The 24,450-nt window shown below is 43.1% G+C and overlaps 1 protein-coding gene across 1 annotated transcript in view; it reads left to right on the top strand.

The window, feature by feature from the left end:
• Positions 1–24,174, top strand: part of ABCG5 (ATP binding cassette subfamily G member 5) — a 31,705-nt gene extending 7,531 nt beyond the window's left edge. Inside the window, exons 3-13 of the mRNA XM_030310505.1 lie at positions 487–623; positions 705–803; positions 5,958–6,090; positions 7,224–7,363; positions 8,125–8,254; positions 8,703–8,916; positions 8,999–9,204; positions 9,965–10,103; positions 15,883–16,068; positions 22,719–22,831; positions 23,981–24,174. Coding sequence (XP_030166365.1) covers positions 487–623; positions 705–803; positions 5,958–6,090; positions 7,224–7,363; positions 8,125–8,254; positions 8,703–8,916; positions 8,999–9,204; positions 9,965–10,103; positions 15,883–16,068; positions 22,719–22,831; positions 23,981–24,174 — 1,691 coding nt within the window. The remainder of the gene's footprint in view (positions 1–486; positions 624–704; positions 804–5,957; positions 6,091–7,223; positions 7,364–8,124; positions 8,255–8,702; positions 8,917–8,998; positions 9,205–9,964; positions 10,104–15,882; positions 16,069–22,718; positions 22,832–23,980) is intronic.
• Positions 24,175–24,450: the final 276 nt, after the last annotated feature.

The raw sequence follows: 24,450 nt of genomic DNA, 5'->3' as shown, positions 1-24,450 counted from the left end.
GGCCTGGGCTGGGGCTGAGAGTTTGCATTTGTGCCAGGTGCTCAGGTGGTGGTGTTGGTATTCTGACCACACTTGATTAGCAAGGTTCTAGGCAGTGTTCCCTATTTTCAGGAACCACTAACTGATCCCTGGTGGGGGAGGCGGGTGCAGAAAGAAATTCAGATGTCCTAGATCCAAACGTTTTCCAAGAGCCTAGGTTTTCTTTTTATTCTGATCCTATTTTTTTCTTTTTCAACTCAAAATAGCTTTAGAAGCAAATAGGCAGACAAAGCCCCTCCAGTCCTGACTGGGATGAAAGAAATGCCTCGTCTCTCTGTGACTTTTTTGGACAAGCCGGAAAGACTCATTGGTGGCATGAGCATTTGACTCAAGAGGCTAAAGAGAGAGCAAGTTAGTGCTAGACCAGGGGCCCACAGAGGGTCTGGGGATGGCCTGGCAATACCTTGTGGAGGGAGTCTTCTTGGGCCTTGTCTTTTTGTCTCCCAGGCTCCGGGAAAACCACGCTGCTAGATGCCATGTCTGGGAGGCTGCGGCGCACGGGGACCTTCCTTGGGGAGGTGTTCATGAACGGCCGGCTGCTGCACAGGGACCAGTTCCAGGACTGCTTCTCCTACGTCCAGCAGGTGGGCGCATCCACAGTCCCTGCCCCAGCTGCTGCAGCCTGGCCTCGGCCACTGCCATGCTGATGCCTCCCTCTTTCGCAGAGTGACACGCTGCTGAGCAACCTGACGGTGAGGGAGACTCTGCGCTATGCAGCACTGCTGGCTGTCCGTCGCTGCTCCCCAGGTTTCCTCCAGAAGAAGGTGGGTAGCATCTGGCCTTCTGCAGCCCGGCCCCCTAGGGTATCACCCCACTGTGGTTCTGCACCCCCCTTCCCTCCACTTATCCATTCCTCCCCTTCACTCTTTACCTCTTTAGTGGGGACTTGCGCTGCCCAATTTGGCACCCACTGGTCACCTGTGGCTTTGAGCGCTCAACACATGGCCAGGCCCACTTGAGATGTGCTATGAGTGGGAAACGCCCAGGGGTTTTTGGAAATTAGTCTGAAAAAAAATATGAACTATCTTATTAATTTTTGAAATACTGGTTACAGGTTGAAATGGTAGTATTTTGGCTGTATTGGGTTAAATAAATTATATTAAAATTTTACTTGTTTCTTTTTAAAATGTGACTACTAAAACATTTGAATTCTATACGTGGCTTGTATTATATTTCTATGGCATGGCATCGTTCTAGGAGCTCAGTGTTTGAATAGTTATTTTCCTCACAGTACTTTGCTCTGCAGCCCTGTTGAGACTTTTCTCAACTTTCTTTGAGGCATTTTGAATGTGCCTTATCCAAACTGGATTAAGTTAATGAAGGGACTATTGACTTGTCAACGCTTTCTGGGTTTCAGTCTGTTTCTTTAAGTGTATCTAATTTGGAAGTAGTCAGAGGTAAGCCCACAGGGACTAAGGGTGTGTGGGTAGGTGTGCCACCTACAAGGCAGGTGAAGTTCCCTGGGAAATAGGCCCTCAGAGGAGGGTCACCAGAGGAGGCCAGCAACATCTGTTTCAGAGGCTTCAGCAAAGCCACAGTGAAGTTCCTCCTGGGCACACAAATTCTATCTGCTGTCCAGACTCCAAGGTTAGTCTCCTTTAATGCCATTGGGGCTCCAAGGAAATCCTCCATCTCGGCTGAGGGCGCCCCATCCTTATCAAGCACTGCTGAGTCTGCCCCAGGAACTTGCTCAATTTGTCCCTGGCATTGGACTTTCAGACAGGGCTTAGAGAGTGGAATTAGGTCTAAGCTGTGTCCCAAGTGCCAGCAGATTTGTTTGATAAAATACCCGGGTGAGTAAAGAGCATTCTTCTGTTTGAGAGTCCTAGACAGTGCTGGAGGATAAGCTTTTACTCCAGAGGAGTCTTAGCGAGGAGCCTGGCCCTCAAAGAGGACCATCAGCCTCACAGAGTGATACTTAGCTCTGTTCCTGGAGGTTACCTTAGAGTACTCAGAACGCATGGTGAGGTTCTTGCTACTCTACCAGGTTATACAGGCATTCCTTGGAGATACTGTAGGTTTGGTTCCAGACCACTGCAGTAAGGCAAATACCAAAATCCATGGAGTCAGGTGAAGTTTTTGGTTTCCCAGTGCACGTAAAAATTATGTTTATACTATACTGTAGTCTGTTAGGTGTACAGTAGCATTATGTTTAAAATAAACAATGCACATCTTAATTTAAGAATGTTTTAGGGGCACCGATGTGGTTTGGTCAGTTAAGAATCCGACTCTTGATTTTGGCTCAGGTCGTGATCTCATGGTTAGTCAGTTCAAGCCCCGCATCTGGCAGCGCAGAGCCTGCTTGGGATTCTGTCTCCCTCTCTCTCTTGCACATGCTCGGTCTCCCCACCCCCCCTTTTTCAAAATACCTAAAAATAAACTTAAAAAAAGTAAAAATACTTTATTGACACACGAAATAAGCAAATGCTGTTGGAAAAAATGGTGCCAGTAGACTTGTTTGACACAAGGTTGCCACAAATCATTACTTTGTAGAAAATACAGTATCTGTGAAGCCTAGTAAAGTGAAGAACAGTGAAACAAGGTGTGTCTGTACTCTGAACTCTCATAGCTGGCTGGCATTAAGTCAGGCTTTGTTCACACATAGTATTGCATTTCATTCTGGCATCAACCCTATGAGGGAGGCGTTATCTCCTAACACACGAGATTAAGATCAGATAGTTGGGAATGGCAGAGCTGGGATGTGACCCTACGCTGTCTAGTTCTGTCATGCCTTCCTGAGCTCCTGGGATCTCCCGAGCCGCATTGTGATGAGAGAAGATGGAGGTCGAGTTCAGCCCACACTGAGGCACAGACATATTCACGTGACTTAGCCCTGACAGTGAGTAACAGATGAGTCCATCTATGGACTCTGCTTGCTTTAGTATTTCTGTTTCTAAAAAGGGCAGGAGAAGATCCTATTGGTATCTGAGTGGGAGAAATGAAATCATAAACAGATTCTTCTGAGTTAGTGATCCACTTATGTCACATATCCCGATGAGAGAATGAATCTAAGAAAGCCATGGATCTCTTCCCCAGAAAATGCACATATATGCATAAATATTCAGAAAATTCATGGATGCCTTGCAATCAATTGATGGCAAAATTGTCCCCCCCTGCCCCCAGTAACTGTTCTCTTGGCACTGGCAGCCCCTAAAAGTCCTGTGAAAGTTCCTCTGCCTGAGAAAGTACTTTCTGAGCAAATGTAGTCCACAGAACATAAAATCTGGACAAAGTAGTAAGAAGGAAATGGTGGTAATAGAGGGCAGAGCACAGCAGATCTCTCCTCTAAGGAACCTGAACATAAAGCTGTGGTTGACATGGGCAGTCTCTGTCTGCTGGATTGTGGGCTAAACCTTGTGCTTCATCGGCCACTTGAGAACCCAGACAGTCCTCTCAGTCCCAGTCTGTCACTTGCTAGTGGTGTGACCTTGGGCAAATTATGTACCTCTCTGAGCATCTGTTTCCTCCTCCATAATGAATAAATAATAATGCATCTCTCCTGGTATTAATGTGAGGAATGAGTCCATTTATTTGAGAACACATAGCATAGAGGTTGTTGATCCCAGTGATCCCAAGGGTTCCTTCTAAGACATTGTGAATTCCATTCCCAGTAGTGTTCGCCAAACAGAGAGGCTTTGGGATAGAGTATGAGACATCTGAAACAGGTTAAATAAATGCCTCCTCTCTCTATCCCTTCCAAGCCAGGAGAGCAAGTTTACTCGTTTATTCTGGTTGTTGCAGAGCAAATGACAGGGATGCTCAGGAATCTGCCCTGGCAGGTGAGCACATCAGCCTGGCCATATCAAGCAAAACTCAATTCCAGGATCCTTCTACTCTGATGGCAAGAGGAGACCCTTTTTTCCAAAATAAATCATACTGGTTTATTTATGCATTATTAACCGTGTTTTCCTTTGGATGTAATACAGATGTATTCCTTCTTGTGGTCAAATCTACATCTATGCTTTTGATCCCACTCCTGGCTCTTCTGGAACTTTGTTCCACAAATCATCTCCTCTTTTACTCCAATCTACTTTGTTGTTATTTTTTTTAAAGTTTTTACTTATTTTGAGAGAGAGAGCAAGCACGAGTCGGGGAGGGCAGAGGGAAGGAGAGAGAGAATTCCAAGAAAGCTCTGCATTCCACACTGAGTCCGATGCAGGGCTTGATCTCATGACTGTGAGATAATGACCTGAGTCGAAATCAACAGTCGGGTGCTTAACTGACTAAGTCACCCAGGCGCCCCTACTTTGTTATTATATATTTTTTTAATGTTTCTTTTTGAGAGAGACACAGAATGCGAGCAGGGGAGGGGCAGAGAGAGGGAGACATAGAATCTGAAGCAGGCTCCAGGCTCTGAGCTGTCAGCACAGAGCCCAATGCAGGGCTCAAATTCACGAGTGGTGAGATCATGACCTGAGCTGAAGTCAGACTCACGACTGACCTACCCAGGAACCCCTGTTGTTATTTTTTAATGTAGTGTTTTGTTTCTTTTTTCACGGTAAAAGTAACACAGTCTCTTTGGATGTGTATGGGAATGCAACTCATTACCATATATGTAGGTATTTTCAGTCTGTTTCTAGCTGCTTTCCCCAGGGCCCTATGTAGATATGGGTAATCAGCAAGGCAGGGCCAGAAGTAGAGGTTTTTGAGTCTCTGGAGATGGGTTAAGCTGAGGAAGGAAAGAAGGAATGGGAGGGAAAAGGCCAACCTTCTTGATTAGACAGTCATTAAAGAATGTTTCTAGTTTTGGGGAAGTTGAGGAGGAGGAGTAAGGAGAGGGTGTCAGGGAGTGGCAGAGTCTTAAGAGAAGTGGAGAGAGAACTGGAACAGGACATGAAGTGTGGCTGTAGGTAATAAACTGGGTCCTCTGTAAAGTCCTTAAAGATATTCAAGTAAAGAATTGGCATTATTTTTAATTACTTTTGATAACTGGATTATATTTGATGCAAAACCACACTGAAAGTGGGCCAGGTGGGACTCCAGGACTTATTTGGGTTATATAAGGGTAGTCAGGTTTAGTTCAAACCAAATTAGGGTTTTTTTTTGGTATATAAAACATTTATTATAATAAAATTGCAAAAACCAGACATATTTTTTTAAATGTTTATTTTTGAGAGAGTGCGAGCAGGAGAGGGGCAGAGAGGGAGGGAGACACAGAATCGGAAGCAGGCTCCAGGCTCCGAGCTGTCAGCACAGAACCCAACCTGGAGCTCAAACTCATGAGCTGTGAGATCATGATCTGAGCCGAAGTCAGATGCTTACCCGACTGAGCCGGATCCAGGTGCCCCCCCAAACATATTTTAAAAAGCTATGTTGTAACTGTACCTTTGGAGGATCTTTATGCTGGACTCAATGCAACATCTGAAAATAGGGGTCCAACAGGGGCGCCTGGGTGGCTCAGTTGGTTAAGCATCCAGCTTCAGCTCAGGTCGTGATCTTGTGGTTCGTGAGTTCGAGCGCCATGTTGTGCTCTGTGCTCTCAGCTCAGAGCTTGGAGCCTGCTTTGGATTCTGTGTCTCCCTCTGCCTCTCCCCCTCCCCCAGTCAGTCTCATTCTCTCTCTCTCTCTCTCTCTCTCTCAAAAATAACATTTAAAAAATTAAAAAAACAATTTCTGTGAAAATAGGAGTCCAGTGAAGTCTCCAGTGTTTCCTGGTGAATTTCCCTGAAACAAATGTAAACAGTTTTGTTGCTCTAGAGACTTTTGAAAAACAGTTTTATTATTTGTTCTAATCTGACACATGTATTATGATTTAGACCAAATTGAATTTTACCATAATAGGCATGTTCTCCCTAGAGTGTGGTGAAAGTGGCTGAGCACTCCCGGGAAGTGTGTTGCCTCTCCCATGCCACCTGCAGGCCATGAATTAGGGCAGCAGCCCAGCAGACCAGCCTTCTGGGACTTTGTGTCTCAAACAGGTGGATGCAGTCATGGTAGAGCTGAGTCTGAGCCACGTGGCAGATCGACTGATTGGCAATTACAACCTTGGGGGAATTTCCAATGGCGAGAGGCGCCGGGTCTCCATCGCAGCCCAGCTTCTCCAGGATCCCAGTAAGTGGGACTCAGAACTACTACCGGCTACTGCCCGTCTTCCATAGGTCTGGAGACGTTTTCGGTCCCTTTCTTCATAGTCTCCATTTGCAGAGAGGTTTGTGTGGAACTGACGTCCCTGACATCAAACCAGGGACCCAGTTTCTTTGGAAATACTATGTAGTTCCTGATGCCATTCCACCATCTGAGTACAAAACAGCTCTTAGACTTGGAAACACTGCATTTGTGTTTTAATGTGCAATGAAGGTCTTCCATGAACACATGGGCCTGGCCTGTCCATCCTAACTTCTTACTAGAGCAGCACCACTGTGTGTGCTGTGGAAAACCAGTGAGTTTTGGTGTGACTAGAGGTACTAATGAAATGGCAGGAATTAAAGCAGGACTTTGATACACAAAAAAAGTGTATATTTTGGAGGGAGAAGTATCAAGATGAGGTAGCCAGTCACCTGCCTCTCCTGCTGAGTTTGGTCATTCTCCCTGCCACTGGGGGAACCTCAGCACTTACATGCCCCTAGAAGAGGACATACTACATTTGGATACTACACTGAGGCAGACTAAGACTGCCTGCTCTTCAGATGGTGGTTGATCACTAGAAGACAAGGAAGAGAGATGTTCTTAACAGCCCATCTCACTTTCTAGGTAGAAAGAACCACATTTAAACTCTCTAAAGAATCTAAGCCCCTGTCCCACCTCGGACTTTGTTGTATGGGTCAGACTTTTTTGTAGCACAGAAACCCTGTCAGCATTGGAAAGTGCTCCACATAAAGTGAGGTTATGTCTTTTTAACCAGCCTCCTCTCAACCTTTTGAAAACAAATTGGTGCCTGCTCACCAGCCCTCGTGCTTTGTCATTGGTCCTCTGGACAGAGCCCCAACAGTCCACAGTACCATGCGAGAGGCTGATCTTATTTCTGCCCTGTTCCCTCAAGGATTAAAGCCAAAATGTGCTATGCAGCTGGGAGTTGGGTCTTACTAGGTCAGGTTCTCTCTCTTGGGCTTGCCTCACAGCATACTATTTGGATGGAGTAATATGGGATGGGACATCTCCATAAAGAACTATTCAAAATTCTGAGTTTAGAGCCCAAAGCCCAGGCTCATCAGTGACTCAGAAACCTGACCCTTCCTTGCCTGCAGAGGTCATGCTGTTTGATGAGCCCACCACAGGTCTGGACTGCATGACAGCAAATCAGATCGTTGTCCTCCTGGCAGAGCTGGCTCGCAGGAACCGCATTGTGATTATCACCATCCACCAGCCACGCTCTGAGCTCTTTCAGGTGAGAGGGACGTCTCTTGTTCCTGCTTAACTCATCAGGGGTGGGTAGATGTGTGTGTTGAGATGGGGATCATGAGGGAGAGATTAGTACTTGTCAACCAGAGCAATTGGAGCCAGTATGGGCTTCCTGATATAGGAAGGGCACCTACCATGTACCAAATACCTTCTGTGCACTAGCTCATTTAGTCCACACAACAGTCCTATGAGGTGGGCATCTGTACTGTCACTTAATAGAGAAGAGGGAGCCTTAGAAGTGATGCCAAATTGAGTCAATACCACACAGTAAAAAAGCTGGAAGTGGCATTCATGGTCCAGTTGGCTTCAAAGGCTGTGTCTTTCCACTGAATCATATAGATTTCCTTCCGAAAATCTCACTTCATCTTCCCAGGATACTTCCCAGGATACTTTCCCAGGAGCTGTTATTTGCCTCTTGTAGTCAAGGATCTGAGATTAAACACATGAACATCTTGTCCAAGGTCACTCACTCAGTGGCACGACTAGGACTCAGACCCAGGTCCACTGGCCAGCTCCAGGAGTTCTCCTCCACCCCAGATGTGATGCTGGGCCCAGGCTGGATGCAGCATTGTGCACAGGAGCAACCCCAGCTGAAAAAAATAGGGACATGCTCTGTGTGTCTCCAGTGGACACAATAAGAATACTGATGCATGGCTAAGATAATCAAGGACTCACTGCTTGGAAATTTATTCTCCTGAAGAATATGGTAACCTGATTATACACTAATACCATCTATTTTCCAATCAGCTCTTTGATAAAATCGCCATTCTGAGCTATGGAGAGCTGGTTTTCTGTGGGACACCGGTGGAAATGCTTGATTTCTTCAATGGCTGCAATTACCCTTGTCCCGAACATTCAAACCCTTTTGACTTTTATAGTAAGTTTTTTTTTTTCACCTTTCCCATCATGAATGTTTATTAAGATTTCTGCCTGGATGTCAACAGCACTGGTGGATTTTATTCTTGTTTTTGTTTCGGTGTTTTCACTCTTTAAGGAATTAGTTTGGCTGGGTCCCTTAACTTACCATCTGATAGATGACCTATCAGACTGAGGTGGGAGATCTCTCTTAAATGGGTGCATGTCCACTTTGTCAGAGAAAAATAGCTGAGCTTCTAAATTCTCACAGACAGCCTCAGTTGAATCCTCAAGGCCTTGCAGGTAACTTTAAAAGAATTCTGATTTTATAGGTGGGCATGAACAGAAAATATTTTGATTTTATAGGTGGGCTAGTACTCCTGAATCAGTGATGAAACATGTATTATAAGCCATTGTGCATATATTTGCATTTAAAAACTTATGGGCCATTTCTTTTGGGAAAAAATTAGTGGACCTAACATCAGTGGATACTCAAAGCAAAGAACGGGAAATGGAAACCTACAAGAGAGTCCAGATGATTGAATCTGCCTACAAAGAATCAGCAATTTATCACAAAACCTTGGAGAATATTGAAAGAGCAAAACACCTGAAAACATTGTCAACGGTTCCGTTTAAAACCAAAGATTCTCCTGGAGCTCTCTCTAAACTGGGTGTTCTCTTAAGGTAAGAGCCTCAGCCCATTTTAGGTGGTTAGGCATCCACCAGTGAAAGAAAAGGAATTAAAACAGGGCTGTTTGGTTTTCAGGAGAGTGACAAGAAACTTACTGAGAAATAAGCTGGCAGTGATTATGCGTCTTGTTCAGAACCTGATCATGGGTTTGTTCGTCGTTTTCTATCTTCTGCGGGTCCAGAACGATGTGCTGAAGGGTGCTGTCCAGGATCGCGTGGGTCTCCTATACCAGTTTGTAGGTGCCACCCCATATACAGGCATGCTCAACGCTGTGAATCTGTGTACGTGCCTGTGCCTAGGGCTGGGGGGGGGCACTTCCTCTCTTCCTGAATATCTCCCTTCTCCAGCTGGCACCTTGCAAGACTCCATGATTATAAGGGTATTTTGCTGAGCTAAACTTGGCCCTCTCCAGATTCTCTCCCTGGGGAATGGTAACTACTAAGTTACTGATATCTTAGTGTGAATTAGTTCACCAAGTAGATCTCTCTGAGGGTCTAAGGATCCAGGGAAACATGAAATTATGAGCTGCTGATGGGGCAGGGTTTGGGAAGGGTTTTTTTTTTTTAAAAAGATCATCCCTGTTATCCCTTTCTCGGCCATTAGGATGTACAGCTCCTGGGAACCCAGATACCTGCCAACTTTGCACCATTAAATTCTTTTTGGAGACTATTTTAGGATAGCCAGCACTTAATTTTAAAACTCAGAGAATCCGGAAGCAATACCTAGTTGCCTGATGTTCTGTGCCAAAACCCTGCACAAAAAGAGGACAAAGTACCTCACATCATTCATGACCCTTTTGCACGTGTGTTCTTGAATTTGTGACACCCTTCCTTTGATTTTAGAAGGAAATAAATTAGGACAGCCTTTGCAACCATACTGTGGTGGAAGGTATTTATAGTTCTGTGGGTGGCAGGTTCCCCTTTCCAGGACTAGGGAGCCCCGGCTGGTTCCCACTGTACAGCGTCAGGTTTAGTTTTGGCTAGCCCTCCTTCCTTAGCTGTGTGGTGGCCAGCTGTTCTGAAACCTGCTTTCCATGCCCAGTTCCTGTGCTGCGAGCTGTCAGTGACCAGGAGAGCCAAGACGGCCTGTACCAGAAGTGGCAGATGCTGCTGGCCTATGTGCTGCACGTCCTCCCCTTCAGTGTCATTGCAACCATGATGTTCAGCAGTGTGTGCTATTGGTAAGGGGTTGTTCAAAGGTGTTTAGTCCCCCTGGGCCAGGCCTCCTGGGGAGTCCCAGATGGCCACTGGGACCACTGGAGGGGGAGCTCCAGGGTGGACAACTCCTTGCTCTTGGCCCTGGGGGGGTCTGTCTTTGCCCATCAGTGTCTAGTACAATGTCCTGTCCTTCAGGACAAATAAAAGAACCCAGCTGGGGGCTGCATGGGACCTGAGAGCAGATCAGCAGGACTACATGTGCCAGGGACAGGCATGTCCCACATCTCCTGCAGGGCCTGGCCAGAGAAGATCTCTCTTAAGTAGCTGGGATGCCGGGGGGGGGGGGGGGGGGGGGGGAGGTGACAAGCAGCTGTTAAGCGTGGCTCAACATTAAGCAAGGCTTCCGAGCACCTGTCAGCCGGAACAGCAACTCTGCCTGACGTTTCCACTGACCCACCTGTGACATCACAGTTGGGCTGGTGTGAGGGGGTTTGAGCAATGGAAGAATGACTATGGGAAGAGGCACTGAGGAGCCATGAAGCATCCCTGATGCTGTTCGGTTTTGATTGATAGCTTATAGACAATGCTTCTTTTTGTTTTTTTTTTTTTTTGTTGTTTCTTAGAGCTTTTAAAAGATATAAATCTGAAAGTGTAGTTATTTGCATGATTTATTGTCATAGGGAGAGGTATCTTTCCTAATCCCTGTGGCTTTCCCATAAGAAAAGATGGGGGCATTACCTGGTATTCTGTGACTCTAGTAGTGTAAATGTGCCCAGCTTGTCATCCCAGGAGAACTTCAGGCAGTCTTGAGATGTTGTCTTCAGGCCATGGGATTCATGACTGCCTGAATAATTATAGGTGCTCCTAACATAGCCAGTATTCAGACCCATGATATGTAATACCAATAATTACTATGAATTAAGTGATACATAGGTAAAAGACAAACCAGGGCCTAGTTAGTTTGAGCTCCCAAATGAGGACTGGGAAGGTCTTGGTGCAGGTGCTTAGAAGTTGGTATCACTCTGGAGAGTGACAGAGGCAAAGCCACTTGCTCCGAGTTAGCAGATTGGGCTCCCCGCTGAGGGCGATGGCAGGGACCATGGGGCCTCCCTGCTGGACCTGATGAAGCCTCATTCTCTGACACTCAGGAACATGTTGACTCTAATCCATGATGTAAATAAACCATGAGCCTGTCTGGTTCAGGCTGAATGATCCAGGAACAGATCATTTACAACCTGATCATTTTTGAGTAAATCAGGGTTGGCTGAAAATTGAAGACCTCGGTAATTTAGACTCTTGCTACTCAGTGTAGCCCACAGACCAGTGTCAGCCTTGCTTTTGAACTTGTTTAACATGTAGACTCTCAGGCCCAGCTACTGAATTGGATTCTGCATTTAACAGGATCCTCCTGGTGGTTCATGTGCACTTTAAAATTTGTGAAGCACTGATCTTGAAGACCATACAGTCTTTGAAAAACTGCCCATGAGAAAGTTCTGTAAGATTTAAGAAAACAGGGAAGTGTAAGCATACAGGTCAGGACTCTTTTTGATTAAAGTCAGATATAGAAAGTCAGAATCATTTCCAGTGGTAGCATGCTGTTAGCAACATAGCAAACACTTTGATTAAATGACAGCAATGTTTGTTGAATGCCTACTAAGCACCAGCTTAGCCAGCACAATACTAGGTGCAACAGAAGACTCAAAGAGGAGTGAACAGGAGGTGCTGCCCTCAGGCTTGCAATTCTGAAAGTTAAACATCTCTGAAAGTCAGAATGTATTTGTAACTCTTCTAGCAACATGCTGACATGAACTCAGTGGCAAAATCAGATGTGAACCCACACGATGTTCTCTGTACTTTTCCTACATAAACACTCCTGTTTAGTAGAAATATTAATGTGCTTGGTTACAGGTGGAGTCCCTAATCCCACTGTGACAAGTATGGTCTGTGCAGTGTACAGACTTTCCAAAATCTGTAAATTGCCACATTCCAAAATACATCTGGCCCTAAAGCATTTCATATGATGTGGACATAAATCTCCAGATGGGGGCGCCTGGGTGGCGCAGTCGGTTAAGCGTCCGACTTCAGCCAGGTCACGATCTCGCGGTCTGTGAGTTCGAGCCCCGTGTCAGGCTCTGGGCTGATGGCTCAGAGCCTGGAGCCTGTTTCAGATTCTGTGTCTCCTTCTCTCTCTGCCCCTCCCCCGTTCATGCTCTGTCTCTCTCTGTCCCAAAAATAAATAAACGTTGAAAAAAAAAAATCTCCAGATGACTTTTACTCAAGAAAGTGTTAAGATTAGTGTTATAAAGAAGCACAGTCACTATGTTGAGGAATATAACAATAATAACAACAACTAACACATACTGAGCACTTGCTTTATGTCAGGCACTAAGAGCTTTAAATATACCAATTCATGTAATCCTTTCAGTCATTCTATAAGGGTGGCACTATACCTATCCTTGTTTGTAGGTGAGCAAACTGAAGTACAGATGGGGTATCTTCCCCATCCCAGCCAATTACAAAGGAGACCAAGAACCGATTTGTTTGAGCGGGAAGAGCAACTCTTGGAGGACAACTCTTGGAGGACAAAACTCTTGGAGGACAGATGAGCAGAATTCCAATGGATAGAAAAGGGAGCAAGGGCATTCCAGGAAAAGAAAGAGCAGGGGCATAAGTTCAGGAGCAAAACAACATAAAACCTTTCCAGAGAAAAGATGCAGTTGTGCTGTGGGAATGAAGGATTATAAAGAGTAGTGAAAGAGCTGACTGGCCCCTCTGGTGAGGTGGTGAATGCCAGGCTAAGGAGCTGAAGTGGATTTGATAATGGGATGGGACATAGGAGAGAAGTCTGAACCAGCGAGTGACCCATCTGTGATGGACTCTGGAGGGTGAGGCTGGCCCGCTTTGGCAGCAGACTGGAGTTAGGGCAGAGACCCTGGAGCCTTGGCAGCAGCCTATGGGAAAGGCAGAGGCCTTACTGAAGAGAGGAGCAGTGGCAACAAAAGGGGATTCACTTTGAAATACTAGGAAAGTAGAATCAAATGGGCTTAGAAACCATGGATTTGTTGGTGGTAAAGAAAGTAATAGAGAATGCCTGAGTTTTCCATCTGAGGGAATGGGATGGTGACAGCATCTTGACAGGAAAGAGCACGGACTTGGTTTTGAACATGTTGCATCTGGTATGCTATAGGACATCAGATGAGACACGTCATGCTGAGGTTTTGGTGGTAGGCTACAGCAGAAAGAAAAAGAGGAATAAGAGTAAAGGCCTGGGAATGGATTTTATAGGAGAGAATATTGGAAGGGGAGAAGGCAGTCTTGAGTGTAAACCTTATTTATTTATTTTTTTGAAAACATTTTAATGTTTATTTTTGAGACAGAGCATTAGTGGGGGAGAGGCAGAGAGCGAGGGAGACACAGAATCCAAGAAGCAGGCTCCAGGCTCTGAGCTGTCAGCACAGAGCCCGACATGGGGCTCCAACCCATGAACCGTGTGATCATGACCTGAGCTGAAGTTGGACGCTTAACTGACTGAGCCACCCAGGTGCCCCAAGTGCAAACCTTAGGAGGCACCTTTAGAGTGTGGGAAGCAGAAGGGTGATCAGGGAGGTAGAAGGAGTAACAGGACCAGGCAGCATCAGAGAAACCGAGGAAGGAGAGCATTTCAAGGAAGTGTAGTAAACTCATTCATATTGCAGGGGTTTGAGGAGATGAAGCATCAGATTAGGATGTCATTGGCAGTCTTCCAAAAACAAGCTTCAATAGGTTGGTGGAGGTGCAAGTCAGATTTACAAGAGAACAAGTAAGAAGAAGAAGATGCTGCTTGGAAGCTCTTGCTTCCAAGAGATGGAAGAAGCAGATGCTGCTTGGGAAACTTGGTGGTGTAGGGTAGGATGAAGGGAAGGCAATTTGCTCACATGGTTATCAGGCTCAGGGAATTGATATTTCAGGATATGGTAAATAACACCATCTGGAAAAACCATTAGATTGAGAATAGATGAAACTATAGCAAAATAGGATAAGTCACAGATCACGTTTCCAGAGTAGAGCAGGGTAGGGATAGTGGAATCAGGTAACATGAAATCAAGGATAGGATCCACTTGGCAATGATAGGGGGAAAAGAGAAAGAATGAGCACAATACATGGAAGATAAAAAATAGGGAAGATAAAGTTAGCAAGAAATTCATAAAATGGGAGAGGATTCCATCTGCTGAGCACTGGAGAGAGTTTGAAATTGGGGAGATAATTTAAAATACAGGTATATATTAGCCATGAGGGAAGTGTTATTGGAACCCAATAAGCAATGAGAAAAAGTAAGGGGTCTTGGGGCCGGCTGAGGCATAGTGGATCTGATTAGTACAGGATTATGCCCTGTTCAGCACACCTACAGGGAGAGAACCTAAGTGAAATAACAGGGCTCCCAGGTGTGGGGATTGGGAAGGCAAAGAATAGCAGAAGCAGGTAAGGATCTGAGGCAGTGAGGGCTTAGGGGAAACAGGAGACAGGAGGGATGCCATGATCAGAGAGAGCACTTTTATTTTTTTTTTTATTTTTATTTTTTAACGTTTATTTATTTTTGAGACAGAGAGAGACAGAGCATGAACGGGGGAGGGTCAGAGAGAGGGAGACACAGAATCTGAAACAGGCTCCAGGCTCCGAGCTGTCAGCACAGAGCCCGACGCGGGGCTCGAACTCACGGACCGCAAGATCACGACCTGAGCCGAAGTCGGACGCTTAACCGACTGAGCCACCCAGGTGCCCCGAGAGAGCACTTTTAGAATCTGAAATTTTGGAAGTAGAACAGTTTTGAGTAACATTGAAGTTTAAGACATGATGAATAATGAAGATTAGGTGGATGGAACCACTGGAATTGATCAGGTTACCTAATTAGGAGGCACTGATGTTGGTGGTTCATCAAGAAGGTTAAAGACCTTGAGGATAATGATAGTGGACAGGAGTGCGAAGACTGACCCTGGTCCAGATGCTATAAAATCCTCAAAGTTGAGAGAATGTTGTAAAAGCCACAAAGGATTACATGGGGAAAGAGAACAGTATAAGCAAACCTCATGATTTGTATAAGGATGGAAGGCCTTGAAGAGTGGTAAGCAGGCATGCTTATAAGACATGCCAACTCCTTTTTCTTACTCTACAAATGGAAGAAAGGGCAGCCATGTCTAATGGTTGTTGAGGACATGCTATCACCAGGGGAAATGTATGTAGTGGAAGGAATGTAAGAGTTAAGGGATATGGATATAGGGAAGTGTGTTTATGAAAATGAAGATCAAATCAGTGGAAGGGGCTGGTAGAATAAAAGACAAGAATGGAATAGAGTCAATGGAGGTAGCGAAGGGTTTTCACGTGGGCAACAACCCCGCGTGATGGGGATGAAGTGCAGGGATGGAGGGGCAGAGAAGCGCATGGAGTGAGCCTGGGAAAGTAGGCTAGCTAGAGTAGGAGCAGTGCTAACTAGGCAGAACATGGTTAATTATGGAGAAGCCTGGAGAGTTCAACAACCCTATTTATTGCACTAGTTGCGACCATTGTCTAAGTATTAATATTTTCCTGTGAGAACTGAAGGAGCTGGAAAAGGTGGCACACTAAGTTGGAGCCAACAGAAACAATGTGTGGTAATGAATGGTCTCAGATGTTGGCTGTGTTTCGAAAAGGCCTTTCAAAGGGGAGTTTGGCTTACCCTGCAAACGCTTCCCACCCACTAACCACCATGAACTTATTCGTAGAAGGCAAGTGTGATATTTTTATTAGATAACCCTTGGAGAGGAAACTAAAGATTTTATGTTTTTCTAGGACTCTGGGTTTATATCCTGAGGTTGCCAGATTTGGGTATTTCTCTGCTGCTCTCTTGGCTCCCCACTTGATCGGTGAATTTCTAAGTCTTGTGCTACTTGGTATGGTCCAAAACCCAAATGTGGTCAATAGCATGGTGGCTCTGCTCTCTGTTGCTGGGATATTTGTAGGATCTGGATTAATAAGGTAAGATACAACAATTCAAAGGATTTTCATGGATGATTTGTTGTTAATGGTCACTTGATAATGACGTTATAAGGCATTCCAGAGGAGAGCTATGTGATACTGGCTAAAGGTATCACCTTGTGGTCTGGAGTATTTATAGTGCTTGTTTACCATTGTTATTTAGACCTTGAACTGTTTACTATTTGTTCAGTAAAGTGTCTTCACACTGAGGATCAGGAAATGACAGTTGAGGCATGTTATCCATATTTGATTCACATGTAATAACAAGAGGAGGAAAACCAATCCATCCTCCAGAAAAACTCCCTGCCTGTATTGCAAGCTAAATAGCATGCATTTAATCCATTTTTGCCCTGGCACTGTGGTGTCTCTATTCTGGTTCTCAGTTCCCAGTTTCTTTTAAGAAGTAAGAACAGTCAGATAAGAGCTTGTGTGATAAAGGACCGATCAAGAAAATACTAGGAATAGATGACACACGCTGAATGTTAACAGAAATTATCTCTGGTAATATTTTTTCTTCATATTTTCCTTTATTTTGTAAATTTCTATAATAAACATTTTATAAGCAAGAAGTATATATGCACACATACATACATTTTAAAAAAGCAGTAGCAGAAAGGGTGAAAATTTTTTGAAGGGTGCCAGTAGTCCCAGGCAGGTAATGTGAGCAGGACCTGTAAGTACACTACGGGTCCCTGAGGACATGTGACGGTGGTTGCTTCTTTGACTTAAACTCACCTCATACTTAACTTTGCTCCAGTCAAACCACTGTGAAGACTCACAGGCCACACGCGGTTCCCTGGAGAGCAAGGCTGCCCGGAATTAGAGATTTCCTCTAAGCGCTTAGCTGCCACATGGGCAAGTCACTTCTATCTACATTAGTTTCCTCACTTAATAAATGAAACTAATGATCTTGGTCCCACCTTCCTCAGGGGAGTATGAGGAGCAAATGAGATAATCAACAGGAAGACACTTCATAAGCTGTAGTGAGTTCTAGCAAGTGAAGTGTTACAAAGTGAAGTGGGCTGGTTTTGATCAAAGAGGATTATTTTTACACCACCATTATTACACTGTATTTGTGTTGCTTAAGTGGATTGTTAGCATCTATAAAAAATGCTCAAGTCAAATCACCCCAAGGGTATGCAATCAAGCCAGCAAGGTATAGACCCACCTTGGGCAGGATCTCCACTTGAATATTTGAATCATTACATATTCCAGTCCGTCTGGCACTATTTTGTGTATTTGGTTTGTTGGAAAAGGGAATTCATTGTTTGAAAGAGAGGCAGTGGCCAACATTACCAAAGACTCTGGGGGTTTTTGCAAAACCTCAATATCCCAAGGTTTCACCTGGGTTCCACTCCCGTCACTGAAATGAAAATCTGCTCTTCAAGGACCACATCAACCTCCTAATCATAAAGTTCACATTTTTCCAAGTCATCACCTTTCCTGACTGACTGCCCGCAACATTTCCATTTTTGGCTGTCTCCTCCTTTAAACACAAACAGAAATAGCTTTATTCTTTCTGCTTACAAAATAATGCACGTTCTTGGGGGAAAAAATGTACACAATACAGAAGTGCATAAGGAAGACTAAAAGTTACCTGAAGTATTGCAACCTTCAGTTAAATTTTGTTGTGTATCTTGTTAGACTTTTATATAATCTTTAATAGAAATGAGATTATGCTGTTGTAGAGGAGTTAAGGATGCATTTAACAGTATAATGTTGGACAGTCCCATTCAGTAAATTTAGATCTATGTTTCCTTCCTCTCTAAAGTACTCCAGGGGCTTCTGTAATGTAGCCTGATTGTCCTCCTGTGTCTTTCATGGATCCATTTGTCTCTGTTTGCCACCTGCATGAAGCCTCTCTGATGGTCCCTTGGCTAGATCAGCTCTCTGGGAGCCTGTCAAGTGCCGCTTAGGTTGCAGCCTTCCTTCCTTTTTTTTTTTAAATTTAATTTGTTTAATGTTTATTTATTTTTGAGAGAGACAGCATGAGTGGGGGGGAGAGGCAGAGAGAGAGGGAGACACAGCATCTGAAGCAGGCTTCAGGCTGTGAGCTGTCAGCACAGAGTCTGACGTGGGGCTTGAATTCACAAGCTGTGAGATCATGACCTGAACTGGAGTCAGACACTTAACCGACTGAACTACCCAGACACCTCTGTTTTGTTTTTTTTTTTTTTTTTTTTTTTTTTTACTTAAATTCAAGTTAGTTATATAATACAGTGTAGTCTTGGTTTCAGGAGTAGAACCCAGTGATTCATCTCTTACATTTGACACCCAGTGTTCATCCCGAAAAGTGCCCTCCTTCATGCCCATTACCCATTTAGGCCATACCCCTACCCACCTCCCCTCCAGCAACCCTCAGCTTGTTCTCTGTTTAAAACTTTGTTATGGTTTGCCTCCCTCTCTGTTTTTATCTTATTTTTCCTTCCCTTCCCCTAATGTTTATCTGTTGTGTTTCTTAAATTCCACATATGAGTGAAATCATGGTATTTGATTTTCTCTGACTTATTTCGCTTAGCATAATACATTCTGGTTCCATCCACATTGTTGGAAATGGTAAGATTTCATTCTTTTTCATCACTGAGTAGTATTCCTGTGTGTGTGTGTGTGTGTGTAGATGTGGTAAAGATATATATATATATAATATATACATATACATAATACATACACACATTTCTTTATCCATTCATCAGTCAATGGACATTTGGTCTCTTTCCATAATTTGGCTATTGTTGATAGCACTGCAATAAACATTGGGATGCATGTGCCCCTTTCTATCAGCATTTTTGTATCCTTTGGATAAATTCCTAGTAGTGCAATTGCTGGGTCATAAAGTAGTTCTATTTTTAATTTTTTGAGGAACCTACATAGTGTTTTCTAGAGTGGCTGCACCAATCTGCATTCCCACCAGCAGTGAACAAGGGTTCTACCAACATCTGTTTTTTCCGGAGTTGTTAATTTTAGCCATTCTGACAGGTGTGAGGTAGTATCTCATTGTGGTTTTGATTTGTAGTTCCCTGACAATGAGCGATGTTGAGCGTCTTTTCATGTGTCTGTTAGCCATCTGGATGTCTTCTTTTGAAAAATGTGTATTTGTGTCCTTTGCCCATTTCTTCACTGGATTATTTGTTTTTTGGGTGTTGAGTTTGGGAAGTTCTGTATAGATTTTGGATACTAACCCTTTATCTGATATGTTATTTACAAATATCTTCTACCATCCCTTCAGTTGCTTTTTAGTTTTGTTCATTGTTTCCTTAGCTGTGCAGAAGGTTTTTTATCTTGAAGTGGTCCCAGTAGTTCATTTTTGCTTTTATTTCCTTGCCTCTGGAGACATGTCAAGTAAGAAATTGCTGCGTCCAAGGTCAAAGAGGTTGCTGCCTGTTTTCTCCTGTAGGATTTTGATGACTTTCCTGTCTCACAGTTAGGTCTTTCATCCATTTTGGATTTATTTTTGTGTATGGTGTAAGAAAATGGTCCAGTTTGATTCTTTGGTATGTCGCTGTTTAGTTTTCCCAGCACTATTTGCTGAAGAGGCTTTTTTTCCATTGGATACTCTTTCCTGCTTTGTTGAAGATGAGTTGGCCATATATTTATGGGTCCATTTCTGGGTTCTGTATTCTATCCCATTGATCTATGTGTCTGTTTTTGTGCCAGTACCATACTGTCTTGATGATTACAGCTTTGTAATACAGCTTAAAGTCTAGAAATGTGATGCCTCCCACTTTAGTTTTGTTTTTCAACATTAATTTGGCTATTTGGGATATTTTCTGGTTCCATACAAATTTTAGGATTTTTTGCTCTAGCTCTGTAAAGAATGCTGTTGTTATTTTGATAGGGATTGCACTGAATGTGTAGATTACTTTGTGTAGTATTGACATTTTGACAATAGTTGTTCTTCCAATCCATGAGCATGGAATGTTTTTCCATTTATTTGTGTCGTCTTCAGTTTCTTTCGTACACTTTCTATAGTTTTCAGCATACAGATCCTTTACTTTTGGTTAGGTTTATTCCTAGGTATTTTATAGTATTTGGTGCAACTGTAAATGGGATTGATTCCTTGATATTTCCTTCTGCTGATTGATTACTGGCATATAGAAATGCAGCTGATTACACTGATTTTGTACCTGCGACTTTGCTGAATTCTTGTATCAGTTCTAGCAGTTTTTTGGTGGAGTCTTTTGGGTGTCCCATGTAGAGTATCATGTCATCTGAAAAGAGTGAAAGTTTTGACTTCTTCCTTGATGATTTGTTTGCCTTTTATTTCTTTTTGTTGTCTGATTGCTGAGGCTAGGACTTCTAGTACTATGTTGAACAACAGTGGTCAGAGTGGACATCCTGTCATGTTCCTGATCTCAGGGGGAAAGCTCTCAGTTTTTCCCCATTGAGGATGATATTAGCTGTGGGCCTTTCATATAAGGCTTTTATGATGTTAAGGTATGTTCCTTCTGTTCCTACTTTCTTGAGGATTTTTATCAAGAAAGATGCTGTATTTTGTTAAATGCTTTTTCTGCATCTACTGAAAGGATCATATGATTCTTATCCTTTCTTTTATTAATGTGGTGTCTTATGTTGATTGATTTGCAAATACTGAACCAGCCCTGTAACCCAGGAATAAATCCCACTTGATCATGGTGAATAATTCTTTTAATGTACTGTTGAATTCAATTTTCTAGTATCTTGTTGAAAATTTTTGCATCCAGATTCATCAGGGATATTGGCCTGTAATTCTCCGTTTTAGTGGGGTCTTTGATTTTAGAATCAAGGTAATGCTGGCTTCATAGAAGGGGTTTGGAAGTGTTCCTTCCATTTCTATTTTTTGGAACAGTTTGAGGAGAACAGGTATTAACTCTTCTTTAAATGTCTGGTAGAATTCCCTTGGGAAGCCATCTGGCCTATGACTTTGTTGGGAGACTTTTGATAACTGATTCAGTTTCTTTGCATCCTTCCTTTAAAAGGATGGCATCCTCTTGAGGGCAGCAGCAGTGCCTCATTCATCATTATAGTTCTCAGTGGCCAGCCCAAGGCCTTGAACCAAACAGGTTGGCAAAAAATATTTGCTGAATTGAGTGAATGAATGAATGACTACTCTCTCCTTGGACTGTGTACATACTGGATCAGTCACCAACTTCTGTTGGGTTTCTTCTTTGCTGTCAAATCACAAATGCATGTGGAGCCTTTACTTCTATTTCACCCTGTGTAGTGCACTGCAAGATGAAGGCACACGGTTCCTACCTCAAGGAGGTAACCCTCTGGCTAGCTGAGCAATCAGCCTGTCATGCCATCATCCTGTTGCAGGCCTTTGTCATCTCATACTTGAACTACTGCTGTAACCTCCCTTTTGCTTTTCTGCTTTTCCTAATCTGCCCTTATTCTGGTCCCTTCTACTTGCTGGTGCCACATTAATTACCTTAAAACACTATTTTCATGGTCTTTCAGTGTCAGCTCACTGAAAGGCCTGGCTGTCATTCCAAACCCAGCTCCCATGGCTTCATAGCCTCTGTTCTAGCCCTTCTGGCCCTTGAGTCCCATGTGCAGTCCTTGACATGCCTGTGCTCATGCCACCCTTCCTTCCTGGAGTGTCCTTCCTCTTCCCTCCTTCCTCCCCAGATTCCTGCCTGTCCTTTCCAATTAGCAGCCTCTAAGTTGGCGAATTCAATTTTGTGCCTTAGAATATTGCCAGTAACTCAAAGTCATGGGGCTTGGGAGTCCCTTGAGAATAGGTTAAAAAAAAAAAAACAAAACAACATAAATACTAAGTATGAGAATGTCATGGACATGTGGTGCTAGATTTTTATACTTGGCACAAATCGTTTACCACTGTGTATTTTTATAGTCTTAAGGGTATATATTCTGTGTCCCCAATTACACTGTGAGTTCTCTAGGGGAAATTTCTTTTGAATTCCTCAAGCACTTAGAACTAGTGCCTTGCATATAGAATTTATTACATATTTTTTGATTGACGGAAGTTATATAGTGGACAAAGGAGGCCATAAGGTCAGCATGGAGTTTCTCCTGAAATAGACTGAACTGAGGGGACAGAGTTCATTTTCACAATGAGTGTCTGCTTGCTCCCTCCATCCTCTCCTCTTACAGTTAATTTTCACTTCACACACTAGCTCCTTCAAATCTTTGTTTAATCACAAATATCCTCCTTTAAAGTGATGTGTTAGGTGTGTTTTCTCTTTCATGTTTATATCAGTGGTGCTTATCAAAAAAAAAATTAGACACCAATCCATCATCAGGGGATTGTTAAATTAAGGTTTCTACTATAATGGACCACCGAGCTATAATTAAAAATGATGGAGTGCTATGCTTACTGACTTGGAAGGCTGTCTGACATATGTTTGGTTGAAAAAAGCAGGTTAGAAAAGAGCATGAAGAATATGATTCCAATTATGTAAAATTTTATAAACATACGTACACACATTACATATATCATCAAAATATTAACCATGGTTATTTCTGGGCAGTGGTATTTCTTTGTACTTCTCAGTATTGTTTGATGTTTTGTATAGTGAGTGCAATTTTTATAATGAGAGATAAAAACTATATTCATAACGGGAAATGTAAAATGAGGGTTGTCTTTCTTTTCATTTGGTAGGACTATTACCAGAGCCTATTGAATTTCATCTCTATTTCTTTCTCTTCAGAAACACAGAAGAAATGTCCCTTCCTTTTAAAATCCTCAGTTACTTCACATTCCAAAAATACTGCTCTGAGATTCTTATAGTCAATGAGTTTTATGGACAGAATTTCATTTGTGGTAAGTACTCTGTTTTGGAATATAATCTTTTTTACATACTCCTCCGAGGAAGCAATTCCCTGAGGAAATGTATTTTTTAAACAAAAGCTGTATTTTATAATAGATTTAAAACCTGTTTTGAAATAAAAGTCTGTTTCTTTGATTTTTTTTTGATTTTTTTTAATGTTTATTTATTTTTGAGACAGAGAGAGAGCATGAGCAGGGAAGGGGCAGAGAGAGAGGGAGACACAGAATGTGAAGCAGGCTCCAGGCTCTGAGCTGTCAGCACAGAGCCCGACACGAGGCTCGAACTCACAAACTGTGAGATCATGACCTGAGCCGAAGTCGGGTGCTTAACCGACTGAGCCACCCAGGCGCCCCAGTTTCTTTGATTTTTAAAATAAAAGTCAAGTTAGTCACCTGTCAAAGGCCAATAGCTTAAGGCCACTCTTTTGTTTGTAGAAAATGATAGCCCTGGGGTGCCTGGATGGGTCAGTCAGAAGAGCATGTGACTCTTGATCTTGGGGTTGTGAATTTGAGTCCCACATTGGGTGTAGATTACTTAATAAAATCTTCAAAAAAAAAAAAAAAAGACCTAATGTATGCTGAGGTAAACCCCTGTATACTCTGGATGGAGTCAGTTTCTATACCTACTGAACGGAACAGATTGAAGCAAATTGCAGTGGCTTCCTTCCTAAAATGTATGTAATATATATATAGCTGAGTAAAGCCATTTTTGGCAAAAGTCTGTTTTCCTAATCCCATGAGAGGCAGTGGGAACATAGTAAGGTCCTTCTGGCCATGGAAATCCCAGGCCACTTTGTGAAAACAGCGAAAGAACAGGGCAGAATTTAGTAGCTATTTTAGATATTTTTAGGTGGTAACATCTAACCTTAGGATATTCAGTACTAGGTGATCATAAGAGATCATGATTTTTATCAGTACTATGATAATGAGTTTATACCCCAAATGGAAACAAACCCATTTCCATCTTCAAATGAAGCCAGGACCCAGAGCACCCACTATTGCTTCATCTAATAATGAATTCTGGATTCTCTAAAATGTCCTATATCTTTCATGACAAAAGATACTTAGCAGACAGTTGGTAAATACTTGTTGATTAAATTACCTGGGAAGCATCATATCTGACACTGTCAATCTTCCTGGCAGGCAGCTCAAATGGTTCTGTGACAACTAATCCAATGTGTGCCTTCACTCAAGGAATTCAATTCATTGAGAGAACCTGCCCAGGTGCAACATCCAGATTCACGACAAACTTTCTGATTTTGTATGCCTTTATCCCAGTTCTTGTTATCCTAGGAATAGTTGTTTTTAAAGTAAGGGATCATCTCATTAGCAGATAGTAAAGAACATTGCTGCAAAAATGGACCTTACACCCCAAATGTGCATGACTACTTGGAATGTCTAAACTAAGAAAGTCACATGTTTCTTGATAATATAAAGTCTTTTAAACATTAAAACTCCCATCTGTGCCCCTCAGATCCACACAGGTCATGATATTCCAACTTGCAGGGACATGTGATATTTGGAAATTGTGACTGAGCTGGTCCAAATATGTAAATATCAAGAATTCATAAAGTTATGGGAGACTGGTGAGACTATTTTTCTTTGTTCCAGAT

Source organism: Lynx canadensis, chromosome A3 (assembly GCF_007474595.2).
Source record: "Lynx canadensis isolate LIC74 chromosome A3, mLynCan4.pri.v2, whole genome shotgun sequence".
Lineage (NCBI taxonomy): Eukaryota > Metazoa > Chordata > Mammalia > Carnivora > Felidae > Lynx > Lynx canadensis.
Note: the sequence above shows the minus strand (reverse complement) of the source record. Positions and strands in the feature narration are given on the sequence as shown.